The 21300-nt window shown below is 45.1% G+C and overlaps 1 protein-coding gene across 1 annotated transcript; it reads right to left on the reverse strand.

Moving 5' to 3' along the window:
• Positions 1–4688: 4688 nt before the first annotated feature.
• Positions 4689–6106, reverse strand: LOC104907849 (uncharacterized). Its single transcript, XM_048647376.2, has 3 exons — positions 5677–6106; positions 5171–5599; positions 4689–5096 (listed from the first exon to the last, which is right to left on the reverse strand). The coding sequence occupies exons 1-3, from the start codon at positions 5767–5769 to the stop codon at positions 4689–4691; spliced, it is 930 nt and encodes a 309-aa protein (XP_048503333.2). The 5' UTR covers positions 5770–6106.
• Between the last annotated feature and the right edge of the window lie 15194 nt (positions 6107–21300).

Genomic DNA, 21300 nt, shown 5'->3' on the forward strand with positions numbered 1-21300 from the left:
TCGGGAGCTCAAGAAATCCTTGAACGGCTGGCCGACCAGGGCAAGCTCAACCACTACCTAAGCTTCGAGCGAGGAAAAGGGAAAGCAAAAGGTGGGTCAGTCGAACAGTGGGGACACCGAAGGCTTCATTGGTGTCATCGCTGGGGATTTGCGTCGGGAGGCCTAACCGGCCGAGCGCGCAAGGCTCACCTCCAGAACCTTAAACATCAGGTGCTTGATGTTCAGCTCCCCCGAGCTAGCTGCCCGTCATGACATTTGGGGAACCAGTCGGACGTTGCGTGTTCCGCACGACGACCCCCTTGTCATCGAGCTCAAGGTAGCGAATACAAAGGTGAAGAGGGTATTGGGATAGCGGCTCATCCGCTGAATAATCACCCTGACTGCCTCAAAAAGCTGAAGTACACCGAACGGGATGTTACCCCATGGCTCAGCCGCTCATAGGCTTCGGGGGCAACTCTGTCCACCGGTCGGATCAATAAAATTACCCACTCGGATGGGTGAAAAGGGTAAGGGGAGAAGCCTACCGATCGACTTCTTGGTGGTAGACATCCCTTTGCCTTACAACATAATAATGGGGAGGCCCATGCTAAACAAGGCCAAGGCCGCCATCTCCACCTACCAGCTCCTCTTGCAGTTTGAGACTGATGACGGGAAGGTAGGAAAAATTCAAGGCGACCAACAGGCCGCAAGAGAGTGCTATGTGAATAGCCTCAAAAATACCGACGTCCAAAAGGACTCGGACAACGACGTCCAAAAGGACTCGAAAAAAAGAAAGTATGAAGGGGGTCAGCCCTCAACGAGCCTCGGGGTGTACATAACTGAAAACCCCAAGCAATATGAACGTCCTCAACCAGCCGAAGAGGACGAAGAAGTCGCGATCGGCCAGGACCCCGGTCGGACTGTCAGGGTAGGCAAGGCCATGGACCCGCAAACAAGGCAAGATATCATCCAAGTGCTCACGGAGTACCAAGATGTCTTTGCCTATGAGGCCACAGAAATGCCGGGGCTCGACCCGAAAATCATGTGCCATGAGCTTAACATCAAAGAGGGGTTCAGACCTATCAAGCAGAAGCTCAGGCACCAAGGTCCCGAAAGAAATGCCGCGGCAGCAGCAGAAGTCAAGAAGCTGCTCGAGGCGGGTTTCATAGAAGAGTGTCAATACTCGGAATGGCTGGCCAATGTGGTTTTGTCAAAAAGCCGAGTGGGGCATGGCGAATGTGTGTCGATTCACCGACTTAAACAAAGCCTGCCCAAAAGACAATCACCCTTTGCCAAAGATCGATAGGCTGGTCGATTCAACGGCAGGGCACGCCCTTCTCAGCTTCATGGATGCAAATGCCGGCTATCATCAAATTCCCATGGCCGAGAAGGATAGGGTTCATACGCGTTCATCACTCCTCAGGGTGTCTACTGCTACAAAATGATGCCATTCGGCCTCAAAAATGCCGGGGCGACATATCAGCGTACCGTCAACAAAATCTTCAGCGACCAATTGGGTCGGAACATTGAGGTATATGTGGACGATATGATAGTCAAAAGCAAGGCCCAGTCGGATCACCTGAGATCTGAAAGAAACGCTGAGCACCCTAAGGAAATACCGAATGATGCTCAACCCTAAAAAATGCGTCTTCGGAGTTAAAGGGGGAAAGTGCCTCGGATTTCTAGTGATGAGAGAGGTATAGAGGCCAACCCGGACAAAATCAAAGCGGTCTTAGAAATGAAATCGCCTCGGAATGTTCGGGAAGTACAGCGCCTAACCGGCTGCTTAGCGGCACTCGGTCGGTTCCTCTCCCGGTCGGCCGATAAAAGCTTGTTGTTCTTCAAGGCCCTGAAGCGAAAAGAGTTCGCATGGGATGACGAAGCCGAGCAAGCCTTCGCTGACCTCAAGAATCACTTGGCATCTTTGCCCAAACTGATCTCCCCCTTGCCGGGGGAACCCCTGTTTATCTACTTGGCTGTCTCGGACTACGCTCTTAGCGCCGTCCTGATAGCCGAGCGAGAAGGAAAGCAACATCCTGTGTACTTCATCAGCCACGCCTATAGGGGGGCCGAGGCGAAGTACAGCGATGTTGAGAAAATGGTTTTGCCTTGTAATGGCAGCCGGAAGCTCAAGCCCTATTTTCAAGCACACCCATCAAAGTCCTAACCGGACAACCGCTCCGGAAGCTTATTGAAATAGAAATCATCGAGTCGGATGAGTGATTGGGCAGACCAGTTAGCAGATTTTGGGCTCGAGTTCGAGCCCCGAAGAGCCATCAAGGCCCAAGCACTCGCTGACTTCATCACTGAATGCGCAACTCGACCCCCGGTCGGTCGCAAGAGGAGTGGGAATTGCTTGTTGATGGTCATCCACAAAGAGTGGTTGGAGCCGGATTGGTCATCAAACCCCGGTCGGAGAAAAAATTGAATATGCTGTTAAGTTCGAATTTCTCGGATCTAACAATGAAGCCGAGTATGAGGCTCTCATCCTCGGAATACAGTATGCATCCTAGCGGGGCAACCTCATCATAGCCAAGTCCGACTCACAACTCATAGTGGGTCAGATTTCCGGAGACTATGAGGCCAAGGAGGACAACATGAGGATGTACTTGGCCAAAGCCCGAGCTGTCATTGCAAGGTTGTCCGGATTCCGGATCACCCACATTCCTCGCTCGGAAAATCAGCAGGCTGATGCACTGGCTCGGATGGCTAGTTCTGCTGAGGGGTCGGCCCCCAGAACCATTACTTGGGAGGTGTTGAAGGAGCCTAGCATAAATGCTAAAGAGCAGCTCGTACTCAATCGATCCTCAAACTGGATGGGAGAAATTGTGGAGTACTTGCGAGACGGGACCTTACCCAGTGATCCTAAAGAAGCCGACCGGTTAAGCAAAGTCTGGTTGGTTCCTTTGGCATGAAAGGCAGCTCTATAAAAAGTCTTTCACTCATCCCCTCCTCAAATGTATAACTCCCGAGGAAGGAAATATGTCCTCCGAGAAATACACCAAGGAGCCTGTGGAAGCCATCAAGGGGGTCGGACTATAGCCGGAAAGGCGCTAAGAGCAGGGTACTATTGGCCTACCTTAAAGGCTGATGCCTCGGACTTAGTCCGACGGTGTCCCTCCTGCCAGATTCACTCGGACATACCGAGGGCGCCGGCCACTCCCCTCACCACCATTCAAGCAGTCCTGCCTTTCGACAAGTGGGGCATGGACCTGCTCGGACCTTTTCCCCCGGCTTCTGGGCAAAGGAAGTTCCTAATTGTGGCAATTGATTATTTCACCAAGTGGACCGAAGCCGAGCCACTGGCGTCAATTACTGACAAGCAGGTTCAGTTGTTCATATGGAGGAACATCATTACCCGGTTCGGAATTCCAAGAGCCTTGGTATCAGACAATGGCCGGCAGTTCAACAGTGGGCCGACTCGAGAATATTGTGCCCGGTTCGGCATTCAAACAAGGTTTTCAGCGGTCTCCCGCCCTCAGACCAATGGGCAAGCCGAGTCGGCTAATAAAATTGTCCTGAAGGGTATCAAGAAGTCCCTTGATGCCGCTAAAGGGGCTGGGTGACGACCTACCTGGAGTACTCTGGTCGGCTCGAACAACGGTAAAAGAGCCACGGGGCACTCCCCTTTCGGCTTGGTCTATGGAAGCGAGCTGTCCTTCCGGTCGAGGTGGGAATTCCTTCCCCTCGGATGACATTCTATGAGTTCGACCAGAATGAAGAAGAAAAGCCCTATCAACTTAGACCTATTGCCAGAAACCCGAGGCAATGCTTGCTACAAGCCATCCGGTACAAGCAAAGAATCACAAGGCATTTAACGGCGAGTAAAGCCTCGGCCAATCAGTCTAGCGACTGGGTCGTCCGAAAGGTCGAAGCCACTGGACTTTCCCATCTCAAAGGGAAGTTGGGGGCAAATTGGGACGGCCCTTACAAGGTTACAGAAATCATCAAGCCAGGGACATTCCGACTCGAATCTCCCGAAGGGGTCCCCTGGCTCGGCCTTGGAACCTAGAAATCTCAAAAGATTCTATGTGTAACTTTTTTCGTTACTTGCACTAGGGGCATGATGTAAGGCCAGCAGTACCTGGTCGGTTACAAACAAATCAAATTGTAACTCGGACTTAACCAGTCCATGTAGCAAGTCGGTTTTATACCCCAGAAATGAAAGAGACTTAACCAGTCTATTTTTAACAAAAAGGCAAGCAAAACTTAACCAGTTTATTGTCTATTGAATGTTGTAATATTGCAAATAACGAAAAATATGCGACAAATGACGAGTTGCAAAATAGTAGTTGTATTCCAATTGATTAAAAGTTGTAAAATACAACCAAAAGTTTACAAAAGTTGGGGGTCGGAAAGCAGAAAAGCTAAAAGGGCCGACAAGGCCAAAGCTAAGAAAATAAAATCCTAAGAAAGCTAAGAAGAAGGACCGTGCAGGTGCTCGGCGCAGGTTGCTCTGGTGGAGGTGGCTCGGTGCTCCAGCATCTTCCTCTCCATCATCGAGTCAGAGTCGCTGTCCGAGCTCACTCTTCGGCATCCGGCCTTGATCTCAGCTGCCTCGGCATCGGCCAGCTCCTGGTAGCGAGACCAGACTGAATTCCAGTCGGCCCGGGACAGGAATCAGCAAAGGCCACCTTAAGCCTACAAGCGCCTCGTCCTCGCCCATCTTATGGGAAGACTGGCCCACGTCGGCACAGAAATCGGTACAGTCATCCGACTTCTGCCAAGCTTGGAACCACTCCTCCTGAGAGCGAGAAACGGCCGCTTGGGCTTCCTTTCAGTTGAGCCTCGGCGTTGAGAGTTTGAGCCGGACCTCCTTCCAGATCTTTCTCGGCCTGAGCTTGCTTGGTCTCGGCCGTGCTTTGGCGACTCGGCGTTTTCCTTGGCAAGAGAGAGGTTGGTCCTTTCGATCTGCCAATCCTCCTTCTCTTTTTCCAGGCCGCCTCGCCGTCCTCGATCTTTTTGTTAGCCTCCTCCAAGCGCAGCTCGGCAATCCGCTTGGCCTCCTTGGCCTGATACACTTCATCAAAGTGCGACCGAGCCGCCTGCTTCAGGTCCGAGACCTCTTGCACCAGGGCGAGCCGGTCTTCGGCTACCTTGGTCATCCGTATGGAGAACTGCAGAAAAATAAACATCAATTAGAAGTTGGCCAATAAAAAGCAAGTAAAAGGACGGAGAAACATTCACTTACGTCCATCCAAGAGCGGAAGAGCTCGCTCGACTCATTCCTTGGGTTGACCTCATTAATATGGTCCCGGTCCGTTTGAGTACATAGGATCTCCAATGCATCGGAGATCCTCTTCTTCTTGTCCGTCTTGGACATTTGCGTAAACGGGACCGGTGCCTCGGATAAGGAGCGCTCGGTCGGAGAGTGGTGAGAGGCGCCCGGTTCGTACCCCGGACTCCGAACAGGCTCGAAATCTGAAGGGTGGACCGAGACATGTGTCCCCCCACCTCCTGAATCGGGTCGAGGACTGTTCACCTCGATGCTAGGATCCTTTCTAGCTTTCTTGGCGGCAGCCTCCTGCTCGGCTCGGGCCTTCGCCAAAGCCTTTTCTGTCATTTCAACCCTCTCCTCGGTGCGCTCCTTGCGCTTCCTCGGTTTAGGGTTGGAAGGATCCTGCAAAACACATTAAAAGTTGGTGAGAAATTGCAAAGCCTAAAGATAAACTGGGTCGGAAGTAAAAGGGTTCTCACCTTTGGCTTAGAAGGCTTGTTAATTTTATTCGCCTTCATCTCGGCCCTAATCCGAGCAGCCTTCAGAGCGGCGGAGGTTAGTCGTTCGGCCATGTCCGGGTCGGTTTCCTTTATGTAAGCAAGAGAAGCCTCTGTAAAAAGACAAATAGTTAGCAAAATACAGCAAACAAAGCAAAAACAAGTCAACCGGACCCCCTCGTTGCCGAATTACCCTTGGGAAAAGCCGGGCTCAGACCAAACGCGGCCAGGAAATGCTCATCTTTAAAGGACTTGCAGCTCGGGAGCCAGTTCCCCGCTACAAAACTTCTCCGCCGTCCACTATTTGGCCTCTAACTGCATGTATATAGCAGCCACGGCTTCGTCTTCGACAACTCGGGCACTTTGAAATTGAGGCAGTGATTTGGGTCGTCAGATGGAGGCACGATCGGAATGCCCCATTCTCCCCATAGTAGACGAAGGCAAAGCACGGCGAAACCCCTTTTGGAAGTGGGTAAGTCAAGAACGGTTCGGTAGCCTCGCCGAGCTTGGAAACACCACCACCCGGGTCCGTGATCCCCCGCTGGCATTTCAAAAAGCTTGTACAAATGGCGCCAGAGCGTAAGGGTCGGCCTAACGCCAATGACATCACATATTACCTGAACCGCTAAGATTCCTCCCCATGAATTCGGAGAAAGCTGACCCAGGCATAGGTTATAAGCGTTCAAGATCTCCTTCTCAAACGGGGTCAGCGGGAATCTTAGGCCCATCTCCATGGCCTTGTAATAAAAGGCGGTGCATCCAGGGGGAGGGCTCAGAATAGTGTGACTGGCATCGGGTCGGACCAGTAAGTAGGGGTCCTTTATTTGAAACTTTGCTGCCTGGCCTCGGGCATCCTCCAGTAAGGCCTTTATTAATGATGGAAGTGGAAATTTGCGCCCGGACCCCTTTGGGGTCGATCTCGGGATACGCGAGCCGACCCGATGTGAAGCTTCGCCTTCCTCTCCTGGCATAGCTATCCTAACTACACCATCAGACAAATATTTGTCTAAGTAACTCCTCGAAGAAGGATAGGCCAGGGACACCTCCCAGGGTAGGGGGATGGTACCCTCGGCCTCCTCCTCCTCGGCTTGCGAAGGAGTACTTGGGAGGGAAAGCGCCTCAGGCACGCCGAGGGATCCGGGCAACTTATTAAAGTTGACACCAAAACCATTCCCATACCCCTCACTTCCTCGGCTAAATTATAAGGAGGTGAGGGAGGGGTGTCACTGACTCGGACGAGCCCCCATTATTTATCAACAGAAGGGGGTCGGCCGATTTTATTAAAAGAAAGAGAAGAAAAACTTAGTAAAAAAGAAACAAAGGCGTACCTGGTCGGACGAAGAAGATGGGGCTCGGACTTAGAGAGAGAAAATGCTCTGAAGTAGAGAGAGAGAGAGCAGAAAACTCAAAGTTAGAGAGAGAGAGAATTGTGAAAGTGCCAAAAATCTCTCCCTCTCTCACTTATAGGCAAAAACCTCGGTCCCCGTGCTCCACGTCACCTCTTGGACCGGGCCTTGTGTCTTCAACACCTTAATGGGCCTCCTAAATGTCCAAAACTGTTCAACAGGCACAACCCCTCGGAATATCAATCGTCACAAAAGTCATGATTAACCAGAAGTTGAATCGCCATCATGTTTTCAAGCACCCCAATAATCCACCGTTGCCACGTGGCATTTGGGTTCCCAAAGAAACTATTCAGTTCACCAGCTCAGTATTGCCAGTTCATCAGCTCAAGGTTATCCACTCGGTCACTTCAGCCAGTGGTCCAAAACCTTAGGCACCGGCTCGGACAAGCATGGGGCTCGTTGGCCCCTCATCCGAGCCGCGTCCACCAAGCTCGGCCCTTGGAGGCACTCCTCCTTGGTTGAGTAAGTCTCCTAAGTCCCAGATTGACTTAGCGAGAGCAGGCACCGGCTCGGACAAGCATGGGGCTCGTTGGCCCCTCATCCGAGCCGCGTCCACCAAGCTCGGCCCTTGGAGGCACTCCTCCTTGGTTGAGTAAGTCTCCTAAGTCCCAGATTGGCTTAGCGAGAGCAGGCACCGGCTCGGACAAGCATGGGGCTCATTGGCCCCTCATCCGAGCCGCGTCCACCAAGCTCGGCCCTTGGAGGCACTCCTCCTTGGTTGAGTAAGTCTCCTAAGTCCCAGATTGACTTAGCGAGAGCAGGCACCGGCTCGGACAAGCATGGGGCTCGTTGGCCCCTCATCCGAGCCGCGTCCACCAAGCTCGGCCCTTGGAGGCACTCCTCCTTGGTTGAGTAAGTCTCCTAAGTCCCAGATTGGCTTAGCGAGAGCAGGCACCGGCTCGGACAAGCATGGGGCTCATTGGCCCCTCATCCGAGCCGCGTCCACCAAGCTCGGCCCTTGGAGGCACTCCTCCTTGGTTGAGTAAGTCTCCTAAGTCCCAGATTGACTTAGCGAGAGCAGGCACCGGCTCGGACAAGCATGGGGCTCATTGGCCCCTCATCCGAGCCGCGTCCACCTAGCTCGGCCCTTGGAGGCACTCCTCCTTGGTTGAGTAAGTCTCCTAAGTCCCAGATTGGCTTAGCGAGAGTAGGCACCGGCTCGGACAAGCATGGGGCTCATTGGCCCCTCATCCGAGCCGCGTCCAACCGTCTCGGCCTAAGGAGGCCCTCCTTGGCTGACTAAGCGAATGAGAAAACCGGCTCGGACAACCATGGGACTCATTGGTTCCTAGGCCGAGCCGTACACTAATCCCACCTTTCTTGGAGAAGACCGGGTCGGCACTCAAGCCACCCTTCTCTTTGGGGAGACCGGGTCGGCACTCAAGCCACCCTCCTCCTCGAGGAGACCGGGTCGGCACTCAAGCCACCCCTCTCCTTGGGGAGACCGGGTCGGCACTCAAGCCACCCTTCTCCTCGAAGAGACCGGGTCGGCACTCAAGCCACCCCTCTCCTTGAGGAGACCGGGTCGGCACTCAAGCCACCCTTCCCCTCGAAGAGACCGGGTCGGCACTCAAGCCACCCTTCTCCTCGAGGGACTGGGTCGGCACTCAAGCCACCCCTCTCCTTGAGGAGACCGGGTCGGCATTCAAGCCACCCTTCTCCACGAGGAGACCGGGTCGGCACTCCTGCCCCCCTCCTCCTTGAGGAGACTGGGTCGGCGCGCGCCCTCCTTTCCTGCCTGAGAAGCAGGGCAACCTGGGTTCCAAGCTGGCTAGGTTCCGCCACGAACGGGAAAGATTTCAGCAGGGCCTCGATATTCCCCATTCCTGGCGTGGGGCTAATTGTTTGGGCTTATTTCCTGGTTTAAGCTTACCAAGGATAATCCAGCCCAATAAATGCCTTAGAGCCTCCAGTGGGCCCCACCTGTGATGGTGCATTCCAGCTGTCAGTGCCCCCCAGCTGGCCTACAGTTGGGATATCCAAAGCACTATAAATACTCAACCCCTCATCAATGAGAAGGTATTGAATTCTTACCTAACAAACCAGAGCATCTCTCTCTAGACTTTATCTCTCTAAGCTTGATCACTGACTTGAGCGTCGGAGAGGCGATCCCGGAACAACCCCCGGGGCAGTCTAACCGTTACTTTTGCAGGATTCCGGTGTACGGACTTTGGACTCAGGACATTCTAATCTGACCCGGTACTCCCTAAGCAAAGGAATCGCAACTCTTAATTTCTAGACAGAAACATATATATTTTGAGAGGAGGAAATTAAAATAATTTCCTCATGAACATACACTTATCTCTTATTTATTATCATTTTGCTACTTTCTGTATGTGTTTGTATTGTGGTCTTGCGGTCTTAGGCTTTTTAACACCAACAGACTATTTCATTACACAATACTGATATATCAAGTGTATATTTGTGTATTAAATCTTCAATTGGATACAAGAAATATAAACCGCAGCAACAACTACCTGTTATATTTGTACTACATCATTTCATAACACATTTTTTAAGGTGACCTTATCTAAATCAAATTTATATAAACAAAATTTATTAGATCGAATTAGGCCTCTTTCAACTTGTATTATATTTACACCTAATCAACCTTTTAACTTATATATTTATAATGAGGATTATTATTATACACCATCTTCTTTCTCTTAAATAATTTAGATTAGTAAAGAGACTACACTACGTGTTTTTGAAAATGTGACATTTTCGGGTCCATCCGGAGAATTATTTCGCCCATAAATATTCTTAGGCCACAATAATAAAACCAACATTTTACTCATTTTCACATTTGAATAATATTTTTCTTCTTTTTATTTTTCTCTTTTTCCACATCCATTGAAAATCCTTGTTTTGTGGGCCCTAAAAAAAAAAAAAAAAAAAAAGAAAGCTTTAGCCTGCCCTTGATGGGTTGACAGATATTATGTTAAAACATGTTATATTTAGAGTTGAATCAGGTAACTGAAAGTGCTTATCTAGTTAGGCCGCTTTGTCAGTAGGGTCCATTTATGCATCTCCCAAGAAAATAGTCCTGCTCCATCGAATTATGCTATTAAATGGGCCTCTTTTCTGGGCTCACATTATTGCATATGGGTTAGGTAACAGTCATGTTTTTACCCCTTTTTTTCCTTATTTTTTAGGGAAAAGCTAAAAATAGAAAAAATATCCATTAATAGTTAATTTTATTCTTGATGCATAACTTTTTCATAAATTTACAACTTATTTTCATTTTAGGTAGTGTATTTATGTCGTATATGCAGTCCTTCGATATTTATCTGAAAGATATTAGTATCTACTCCCTCTGTCCCGTAATATAGTGCTTGTTTTGCACGGTCTATCTCTAAGATATACATTTGACCTTCAATATCATCAATTTCGTATTAGTAAAAAAATATAAAAAACTGATATTATGAAAATATACTTTGAGGCGAATCTAATAACATCCTACATAAAAGTGTTTTTGTGTATATATTAATGAGAATATTTGGTCAAAGATTTTAAAATTTGATCTCAAAAAGAGAGAAACAAGCACTATATCATGAGACGGAGGAATACTTCTTTCACATTCTCAAATTAGTATGTAGTTTATAGTCCCTTTATTTTTTTATTAATTTTAATTTTTTAACTTTTGCATTGTTCATATACTAACTAGCTTTGTGTAGAGATTTTTTTTAATCTATAGAATAAATTTTAGTATATTGGGTTTATCTTAGTGAATATTTTTCGAATACCGACTTTCTATGATTTTCACTATTAGTGAAATGAAGATATTTTAAGTTAAAATTATGAGTAAACAAAGATAAAAGTTAAAATTTTGCAACTAATGAAAAACGAAAGAATTACTATCTAAAAGATCCCAAGAATAAGTGGAGATCAGCTGAGGTTTCAATCTTTCTAACACAACTAAAAAGTGTAGGGATACATACAAATATACAATGATAAAAACACAAAAGAAAAAGAAGGTGCATTATAGATACTGACATATATACTGTAGTTAAAATGCTAATGGTTTCTGGTTTGACCCTCTTTTTGTTAGCCAACTTCTATGGTGTAGATTGTAAACACAATCCACTAACATCGATGAAACGTTGGTAGTTGGCTTGCAACAAGAATTAAATTCGTGAAATTTTGTTATTCGACATATACAATTACCAGCTCAACCCACTTTTAATCATATTTTAAATTTCGACATTATTATACATGTATCTTTTAAATGTTGAGTTTTGTTTATTATATTTTAATGCGAATGAAAAAACTCCATATCAAATTCGGAAAAGTATAACACCCAGGACAACACTCGGACCTAAATACTAGTTAATGTCTTCCCAAACGTGATTTTTTTGTAAGTTTTACTTAACTCTGATTTATATCAATTGACCCCAAAAGTAGACGCAATTTTTTTTAAGAAGGTATGACTAATCTATTCTTCAGTCGAGAATAGTTTCCCACTTGTAGGAGAACACAAACGACTGGAGAATGCAACGGAGTAGAATCTTATTAGGAGGTGCGGTAGGTATGACATTGAAATGAAATTATGATTATTCCCTCCAATTCCATAAATCTCCTTTGTTTTTTTTTTTATTTTATTTACTTTTCTTCACTTAACAGGATTGCGTTTGATATTATTTGCTTTGCGTTTTGGAGCAGGAGCATGTGGAGGAAGGTGGTCTCTAGTCCACCATCCATGCTCTGCAATCCGTTTGATATTATTTGCTTTGCGTTTTGAAGCAGAAGCATGTAGAGGAAGGTGGTCTCTAGTCCACCATCCATGCTTTGCAATTCGTTTCATATTATTTGCGTTGCGTTTTGGAGTAGGAGCACGTAAAAGAAGGTGGTCTCTAGTCCACCATCCCTGCTTTGTGGAAAAAAGGGATCATCCCTTAATGATTTTGAAATAATATATTAATGGCGTTCCTTTCACTTGTTTTAGGGTGGTATAACCTCTCAGTTTGTGTCTATAAAATTGTTCTATTTCCTTTTTAGGTAATATTGTCCTCCAAGCCCTATATTATTTTGTTATTTTCTCATACCCATATTCAAAGACTACTAAATAAACATCTTGAAAAGGTTCTAAAAGAAATGGGGCAACTAAAAGAAGGTTGAAGAGAGTACTCTAAATGTCAATGTCAAGCTTAACTACGAGTTTTATGTCACACATTGGCCCAGTTATGAATCATGAATGTACAACCTTAATGAATATTTTTGACCAAATCTGAATAAGGCCATGTTCGTTGGCCCATCAGACATTGAGTTTTGCATCAGGCCTTTATATTTCATGGGCCAAATAGAATAAATATTTCATGTTAAGCATTTTGGTTGTGAGTGTCATGTAAAGCATTGGTGATTATGGTTTTGATTTAAAATCTATTTTTTTATGCAATATGAATTCTATCTATCTATGCTTTGTATATATTTTTTTTTTTATTATTGGGAAATTAAGTCAGCCCAAGGGCTAATCCCTACCAAGGCTACTAGCCTTGTAGGAACTACCAGCACATTAGCTGGTAAAGCATGCAAAGCATGCTAAGGAAATACCCCAACATAATGTTGAGGGTAAGGATCGAACCCCTGACCTCAAGGATCAGAGGGGAGTGCTCTACCACATGAGCTAGCTCCTCATCCTTATCTATGCTTTGTATATAAACATGATAAATTTTTAGTAGGTTTGTACCTGATAAGAGAGTGATCCACATACATGTGAGAACTGAGAGTAGACCCCTCACTTAAAAAAAGGAATAGTATTATTATCGAGCTTGTATTTGGTCAAAGACTCCTTTAGCATGAACTTATATTTAATCCAATTTATCATTGCATACAAGTTTTCGGTAGAGGAAATTCTAATTACATACAAGCCTAATGAAATTCCATAAAAATAAAAATAAAAACATTTGACATAAGTAAAGTAACCCAACAAAGTTAATAGGTTATTGTCATTCTCCCCTCCTTTTTCAATATCTAAGAAAGTCGTGTGTGTTGTCTTTAAACAAAATCTCGTAAAGTAATATCTGAAGAGAATAATATGGATGTATACAAGCAAGTCTTGGGTTAGATGGTCTGACCACATTCATAACGGATATATGGATGCCTTTACGTTCAGTCCGAAGTAATTTTAGGTTAGACGAAAAATGAACTATTGGGTTGTTCAAAGGCTTCTCGAGGTAACGCAAATGGTGCCAAGCACCCGCGCAACTTTACAAGTCACATCGGCACTTCTAAGAACGTTTAGGAGAAAAATATGAATGGGTCCGGAGAAGTTCCCAAATTCCCGAAAAACAGCCAAAATAGAAGGTAATACACGCTTTCGGACGTTCCCAGGGCCCGAGCTCCAGACGCTGTCGAATGCCTCCTAAGGACATAGGAGGTCATTGAAAAGGAGTCACATGGCTTGGAACGAATATATGGATGTCTTTACGTTCATTTCGAGGCAATTTTGGATTTCACGAGAAATGAACAAATGGGGGGTGTTAGAGAATTTTCGAGGCAACGCAAATGGTGCCAAGCACCCGGGCAACGTTAAATGTCATGTCGGCACTCTTAGGAACGTTTCAGGAGAAAAATATGTACGGGCCCGAAGAAGTCCAAAAATGCCCAAAAAACAGCCAAAATTGAAAGTTATACACGCTTTCGGACTTTCCAGGGGACCGAGCTCTAGAAGCCACAAATGCCTCCTAGGGACATGTGAGGTCATTGGTAAGAAGTCATGTGGCTTGCAACGAATTTATGGATGCCTTTACGTACATTTCGAGGCAATTTTGCGTTTCACGGGGAATGGACAAATGGGGTGTAAAGAGGCTTTTCGAGGCACCGCAAATGGTGCCAAGCACTAGAGCAACGTTACAAGTTATATCGGCACTCCTAAGAACGTTTCAGGAGAAAAATATGAATGGGTCCGGAGGAATCCCCAATGCCCGAAAAATAGCCAAAACTGAAGGTTTAAATACACGCTTTCGGACATTTCCAGAGCCCGAGTTTTGGATGCCACAGGATACTTTCAAAGGACATGAGAGTTCATTGGAAAGGAGTCATGTGGCTTGGAACAAATCTATGGATGCATTTACGTTCATTTTGGGCAATTTTGGGGTGTTTAGATACACGCTTTCGGACTTTCCGGGGGTCGAGGTCCGAGGTCCGGATGCCTCCTATGAACATGAGAGGTCATTGGAAAGAAGTCATGTGGTTTGGAATGAATATATAGATTCCCTTACGTTCATTTTGAGGCAATTTTGGGATTCACGAGAAATGAACAAATGGGGTGTTCAGAGGTTTTTCGAGGATATTACTCAATGATGCCAGGCACCCAGGCAACGTTAGAAGTCATGTCATCTTTCCTAGGAACATTTCGGAAAAAAAAGTATGATCGGACACGAACAAGTCCAAAAATACAACAAAAAACACCAAAATTAAAGGTATAATACACGCTTTCGGACTTTTCCGAGACTCGAGATCCGGATGCCACAAGATGCCTCCAACGGACATGAGAAGTCATTGGAAAGGAGTCACATGATTTGGAACGAATACATATATGGATGCTTTTACGTTCTTTTTGGGCAATTTAGGTTACATGAAAAATTAATAAATGGGGTGTTTGGAGGCTTTTTGAGGCAACGCGGGTCGTGCCAAGCACTAGGGCTACGTTCAAGTCATGTCGGGACCCCTAAGTATGTTTCCAGAGAAAAAAATGTTTGGGCTTGGAGAAGTCACAAAATACCCGAAAAACAACCAAAATTTAAGATATAATACACGCTTTCGGACTTTCCTGGGGCCCTAGCTTCGGACGCCATGGGATGGCTCCTATGGACATGGGAGGTGATTGAAAAGGAGTCACATATCCTGGACCGAATATATGGATGCCTTTTTGTTCATTTCGATGTAATTTTGGGTTTGACGAGAAATGAACAAATGGGGTATTCTTAGGCTTTTCGAGGCAACACAAATGGTGTCAAGAACCCGGGCAATGTTACAAGTCATGTCGGCACTCCTAGGAACTTTTCATAAGAAAAATATGACCAGACCTAGAAAATTCCGAAAATGCCAAAACAACAGCAAAAATTGAAGGTCGCTTTCGAATTTTCCCGGGGCTTGAGCTCTGGACGCCATGGGATGCCTCCTAGGGATATGAGAGGTCATTGGAAAGGATTCATGTAGTTTGGAACGAATATAACATAAATGCTGTCAAGCACCCGGGCCACGTTACAAGTCATGTGCTCATAGGAGCGTTTCGGAAGAAAAATATGACATGGCTCGGAGAAGTCCAAAAGTGCCCCAAAAACAGACAAAATTGAAGGTTATAATACACATTTTCGGAATTTTCTGGGACCGAGCTCCGAATACCACAAAATACCTCCAAGGGACAATGGAGGTCATTGGAAAGGAGTCATGTGGCTTGGTAAGAATATATGGATGCCTTTACGTTCATTTTGAGTCAATTTTGGATTTCAGGAGAAATGAACAAATGGGTTGTTTAGAGGCCTTTCTAGGAAACGTAAATTGCACCAAGCACCCAGGCAACGTTCGAAGTCATGTCAGCACTCCTAGAAACGTTTCAGAAGAAAATCATGAACGGGATGGAGAAGTCCAAAAATGCGAAAAAAAAGCCTAAATTGAAGGTTATAATACACGTTTTCAGATTTTCCTGGGACAGAGATTCGGACGCCAAGGTATGCCTCCTAGGGACATGGGAGGTCATTGGAAAGGAGTCATGTGGCTTGGAACGAATATATGGATGCCTTTACGTTCATTTTGAGGCAATTTTGGGTTTCACGAGAAATAAACAGATAGGGTGTTCACAGGCTTTTCGAGGTGATGCAAGTGGTGCCAAGCACCCGCGCATCGTTAGAAGTCATGTCAGAATCCTGTAGAGAAAAATATGATAGGGCACAGAGAAGTCCAAAAATACCACAAAAACAGCTAAAATTAAAGGTGATACACGCTTTCAGACTTTTTCTAAGGCCCGAGATCCGAACGCCACGGGAAGCATCCTAGGGACATCAGAGGTCATTGGAAAGGAGTCACATGGCATGAAACGAATATATGAATGTTTTTACGTTCATTTTTGGGCAATTTTATGTCATAAGAATTAATAAATGGGTCGTTTAAAGGCTTTTTGAGGCAACACAGATGGTGCCAAGCTCTCGGGCTACGTTACTAGTCATGTCGGCGCCCCTAAGAATGCTTCGGGAGAAAAATATGATATGGCCCAAAGAAGCACAAAATGTCTGAAAAACAGCCAAAATTGAAGATAATAATACACCCTTTTGGATTTTCCCGGGGCCCTAGTTTCGGACGCCACGGGGATGCCTTCTAGGGACATGGGAGGTCAATGGAAAGTAGTCAAGTGGATTCGAACAAATATATGGACACGTTTACATTCATTTCGAGGCAATTTTGGGTTTCATGAGAAATGGGTGTTCAGAGACTTTTCGAGGCAACGCAAATGGGGCCAACCACCCGTAGAACATTATAAGTCACGTCCACTTCTAGGAATGATTAGGGAGAAAATATGACCAGGCCCGGAGAAGTCCACAAATGTCTAAAAAACAACCAAAATTGAAGGTTATAATACACGTTTTCGGACATTCCTAGCGACGAGCTCCAAACGTTAAGAGATGCCTCTAAAAGACATGGGAGGTCATTGGTGCCAAGCACCCGGGCAATTTTGAGACAATTTTGGGTTTCACAAGAATATATTTTGGCTTGAAACGAATATATGGATTCTTTTACGTTCATTTTGAGACAATTTTGGGTTTCACAAGAATGAACAAATGGGGTGTTAGAGGCTTTCGCGGCAACACAAATGGTGCCAAGCACCCGGGCAATGTTACAAATGATTTCGGCACTCCTAAGAACGTCTCGGGAGAAAAATATGAGCGGGCCTCGAGAAGTCCTAAAATACCCTAAAAACAACCCAAATTTAAGGTTATAATACACGCTTTCGGACTTTCCCATGGCCCGAGATCCGGACGGCACGGGATACCTCATTGGGACATGGGAGGTCACTGGAAAGGAGTCAAGTGGTTCGGAACGAATATGTCGATGCCTTTACGTTCATGTTGAGGCAATTTTGGGTTTCACGAGAAATGATTAATTTGGGGTGTTAGAGCCTTTTCAAGGCAACACAAATGGTACCAAGCACCTGGAAAATCTTACAAATAATGTCGGCACTCCTAGGAATGTGTCGGCAGAAAAATATGTCTGGGTCTCGAGAAGTCCAAAAATACCTCAAAAACAACCAAAATTGAAGCTTATAATACACGCTTTCGGATTTTCTCGTGGTCCGATATCCGAACAACACGGGATGTCTCATAGGGCATGAGAGGTCATTGGAAAGGAGTCAAGTGGTTTGGATGAAATATATGGATGTCTTTACGTTCATTTTGAGGCAATTTTGTGTTTCACGAAAAATGAACAAAATGGGTGTTCAGAGGCTTTTCGAGGCAACGCTAATGGTGTCAAGCATCCACGAAACGTTACAAGTCACGTCGGCTTTCGTAGGAACGTTTCAGGATAAAAGTATGACCTGGCCCGGAGAAGTCCAAAAGTGACCCAAAAATAGCTAAATTGAAGGTTATAATACACGCTTTCTGATTTTTCCCTGGCCCGCGATCCGGACGGCACGGAATGCGTCATAGGGACATGGGAGGTCATTGAAAAGGAATCAAGTGGCTTGGAACGAGTATATGGATGTCTTTACGTTCATTTTGAGGCATTTTTGGGTTTCACGAGAAATAAACAAATGCGGTGTTGATATGCTTTTCGAGGCAGTGTAAATGGTGAAAAGCACCCGCGCAACATTACAAGTGACATCGGCTTTTTTAGGAAAGTTTCGAGAGGAAATATGACCAGGCCCGGAGAAGTCCAAAAATCACCAAAAAACAACCAAAATTGAAGGTTATAATACACACTTTCGAAATTTCCCGCGGCTCGAGCTCTGGACGCCACGAAATGCCTCCTAGGGACATGGTAGGTCATTAGAAAGGAGTCATGTGGCTTTGAACAAACATGTGAACCTAAAAACTATATATAAATATGACTTATCAGTTCATTTCGAGGCTATTTTGGGTTTCACGAAAAATGAACAAATAGGGTGTTCAGAGGCTTTTCGAGGCAACACAAATGATGCCAATAACTCACGAAATATTACAAGTCGCGTCGGATTTTTCAGGAACGTTTCGGAAAAATATATGACCATGCCCGGAGAAGTCCAAACATGTCCCAAAAAAACAGCCAAAATTGAAAGTTATAATACACGCTTTCGGACTTTCCCGTGGCCCGTGAACTGGACGGCACAAAATACCTCATAGGGACGTGGGAGGTCATTGGAAAGGAGTCAAGTGGCTTGGAACGAATATATGGATGCCTTTACGTTCATTTTGACTCAATTTAGGATTTCACGAGAAATGAGCAAAAGGAGGTGTTTAGAGGCTTTTCGCCGCAACGCAAATGGTGCCAAGCACCCAAGCAACCTTACAAGTCACATCAGCTTTCGTAGGAACGTTTCAAGAGAAAATATGACCTGGCCCGGAAAAGTCCAAAAATGACCCAAGAATAGCCAAAATTAAATGTTATAATACACCCTTTCGGAATTTTCCGGGGCCTGAGTTCCGGACGCCACTGAATGCCTCCTAGGGACATTGGAGGTCATCGGAAAGAAGTCTTGTGGCTTGGAACGAATATGTGGAAGCCTTTATGTTCAATTCGAGACAATTTTGGGTTTCACGAGAAATGATTATTTTCGGGTGTTAGAGGCTTTTCGAGGCAACACAAATGGTGCCAAGTACCTGGGCAATGTTACAAATGATGTTGGCACTCCTAGGAACGTTTTGGGAGAAAAATATGACTGGACCTCGACAAGTCCAAAAATACCCAAAAACAACCAAAATCGAAGGTTATAATGGAAGCTTTTGGATTTTCCAGTGACTCGAGATCCGGACGGCACAGGATGCCTCATAGGGACATGGGAGGTCAATGGAAAGGAGTCAAGTGGCTTGGAACTAATATATAGATGCCTTTACGTTCATTTTGAAGCATTTTTGGATTTCAAGAGAAATTAACAAATTGGGTGTTAGAGGCTTTTCGAGGCAACTCAAATGGTGCCAAGCACCCGAGAAATGTTACAAGTCACGTATGCACTCGTAAGAACTTTTCAGGAGAAAATATGACCAGTCCCGAAGAAGTCCAAAAATGTCCCAAGAATAGCCAAAATTGAAGGTTATAATACACGCTTTTGGATTTTCCTAGGCCCGAGCTCCATACGCCGCGGGATGCCTCATAGGGACATGGGAGGTCATTGGAAAGGTGTTGAGATGCTTTTCGAGGCAACGCAAATTGTGCAAAGCACCCACACAATGTTACAAGTTACGTTGGCACTCCTAAGAACATTTCGGGAGAAAATATGACGAGGCCCAGAGAAATACAAAAATATCCCAACAACAGCCAAAATTGAAGGTTATAATACACGCTTTCGAAATTTTTCCAGGGTTTGAGATCCGGACGCCACAAGATGCCTCTTAGGGACATGGGAGGCATTCGAAATGACTCATGTGGCTCGGAACGAATATGTGGATGTCTTTATGTTCATTTCGAGGCAATTTTTGGTTTCACGAGAAATGAACAAACGGGATGTTCACAGGCTTTCTCGGGGGCCCGAGATCCGACTGCCACGGGATGCCTCTTAGGGACATAGGAGGTCATGGAAAAGGATTTATTTGGCTTGGATTTAATATATGTATGCATGTACGTTCATTTTGAGGCAATTTTGGGTTTCTCCAAAAATGAACAAATGCGGTGTTAAGATACATTTCGAGGCAACGAAAATGGTGCAAAGAACTTGCACAACGTTACAAGTCACGTCGGCTTTCTTAAGAATGTTTCGAGAGAAAATATGACCAGGCCCGGAAAATTCCAAAAATGTCCAAAAAACAGCCAAAAATTGAAGGTTATAATACACGCTTTTGGAATTTCTCGGGGCTTAAGCTCCGAATGCCACGGGATGCTTCCTACGGACATGGGAGGTCATTGGAAAGGTGTCATGTAGCTTCACTAGTAGAATAAATGCTATTTGCTGCGGTTAAAAAGTGGCATATTGCTGCGATTTTGGCGCGCAACAATTAAGGGGGCATCAATAGGTATTAATTATATTGCTGCGGTTTTAAACCGCAGCAATATCTAACAATATTGCTGTGGTTTTTAGGCCAAATCGCAGCAGTATAATAATTTTTTATCTGGTTAACACGTAATATTGCTGCGGTTTTTACCCGAAAAACCGCAGTAATATATACAGGTATATGTAAAAAAAAAAAATTTTCTTTTTTGCATTTTGCAATTAAATTTGAAAATGAAAAAATCCTATTAGAAAAACAACATTTTTTCGCATAGTCTCCGAGTATTTCGCATAGCAGGCGCATAACATTGACAGCTTAGTTATAATGACTAATTACTAAAAATATATTAAAAAAATAAGAAACTGAAAAATAAAAAAATCTTAAAACAAAAAATCTACATATCTAAAATAACAAAAAAAAAGAAAAAAAAAGGAAAAAAAAACAACCAAAAAAACAAGTGTTAAACTTTTTATGAATAACACTATGAAATCTAAAGAACAAGAGTTATGAAACCCTAAGAAACAAAAAAAACAAGTGTTGAAATTATAAAATCAAACAAATCCTAAAACAAAATCTACAGATCTAAATTATACAACCTAATGAACAGAAATTCGAAATATGAACACAAAAATCTACATATCTGAAAAAACAAAAATAACGAAAAAAAAGGAAAAAAAAAAAGCAGATTTAATTTTGCGACGGCCTTGACAGTGACGAAGAAGATTGGAGCCACGAGCGAACGAACCCGAGTGAGATTTGAATCGAGCATCAGTGTTGCGATGACCGGTGTTGGATCACGAGTGCAAACGACGACCGGAGGGAGGAACGAACACGAGTGAGAGAGGATGCGAAGCGAAGCGAACGAGTGACGAAGCGAATTGCCGGTGTTGCGACGACCGGTGTCGGATCAGAGAGTGAGGAACGAGTGACGAAGCTTGCCGGAGAATAATGACGACTTGGATTGGAGAGATGAGAAAATAGAGGAGTGAGAGAGGATGAGAGGTTGAGAGCAGAGTGAGAGAGAGAGGGGTTGAAGAGAGAGGCGGTTTTGAGAGGAGAGTGAGAGAGAGGGGGGTTGAAGAGAG

This window comes from Beta vulgaris, chromosome 6, assembly GCF_026745355.1.
Source record: "Beta vulgaris subsp. vulgaris cultivar EL10 chromosome 6, EL10.2, whole genome shotgun sequence".
In the NCBI taxonomy this organism is placed as follows: domain Eukaryota; kingdom Viridiplantae; phylum Streptophyta; class Magnoliopsida; order Caryophyllales; family Amaranthaceae; genus Beta; species Beta vulgaris.

Excerpts from the sequence above, each read along its gene's own strand:
- LOC104907849 (XM_048647376.2), bottom strand. The coding sequence starts at position 5,769 with ATGGCCGAACGACTAACCTCCGCCGCTCTGAAGGCTGCTCGGATTAGG. Across the intron at positions 5,600-5,676 it reads ACAAGCCTTCTAAGCCAAAG|GATCCTTCCAACCCTAAACC; the intron begins GTGAGAACCCTT and ends TGTGTTTTGCAG. Across the intron at positions 5,097-5,170 it reads TCTTCCGCTCTTGGATGGAC|TTCTCCATACGGATGACCAA; the intron begins GTAAGTGAATGT and ends ATTTTTCTGCAG.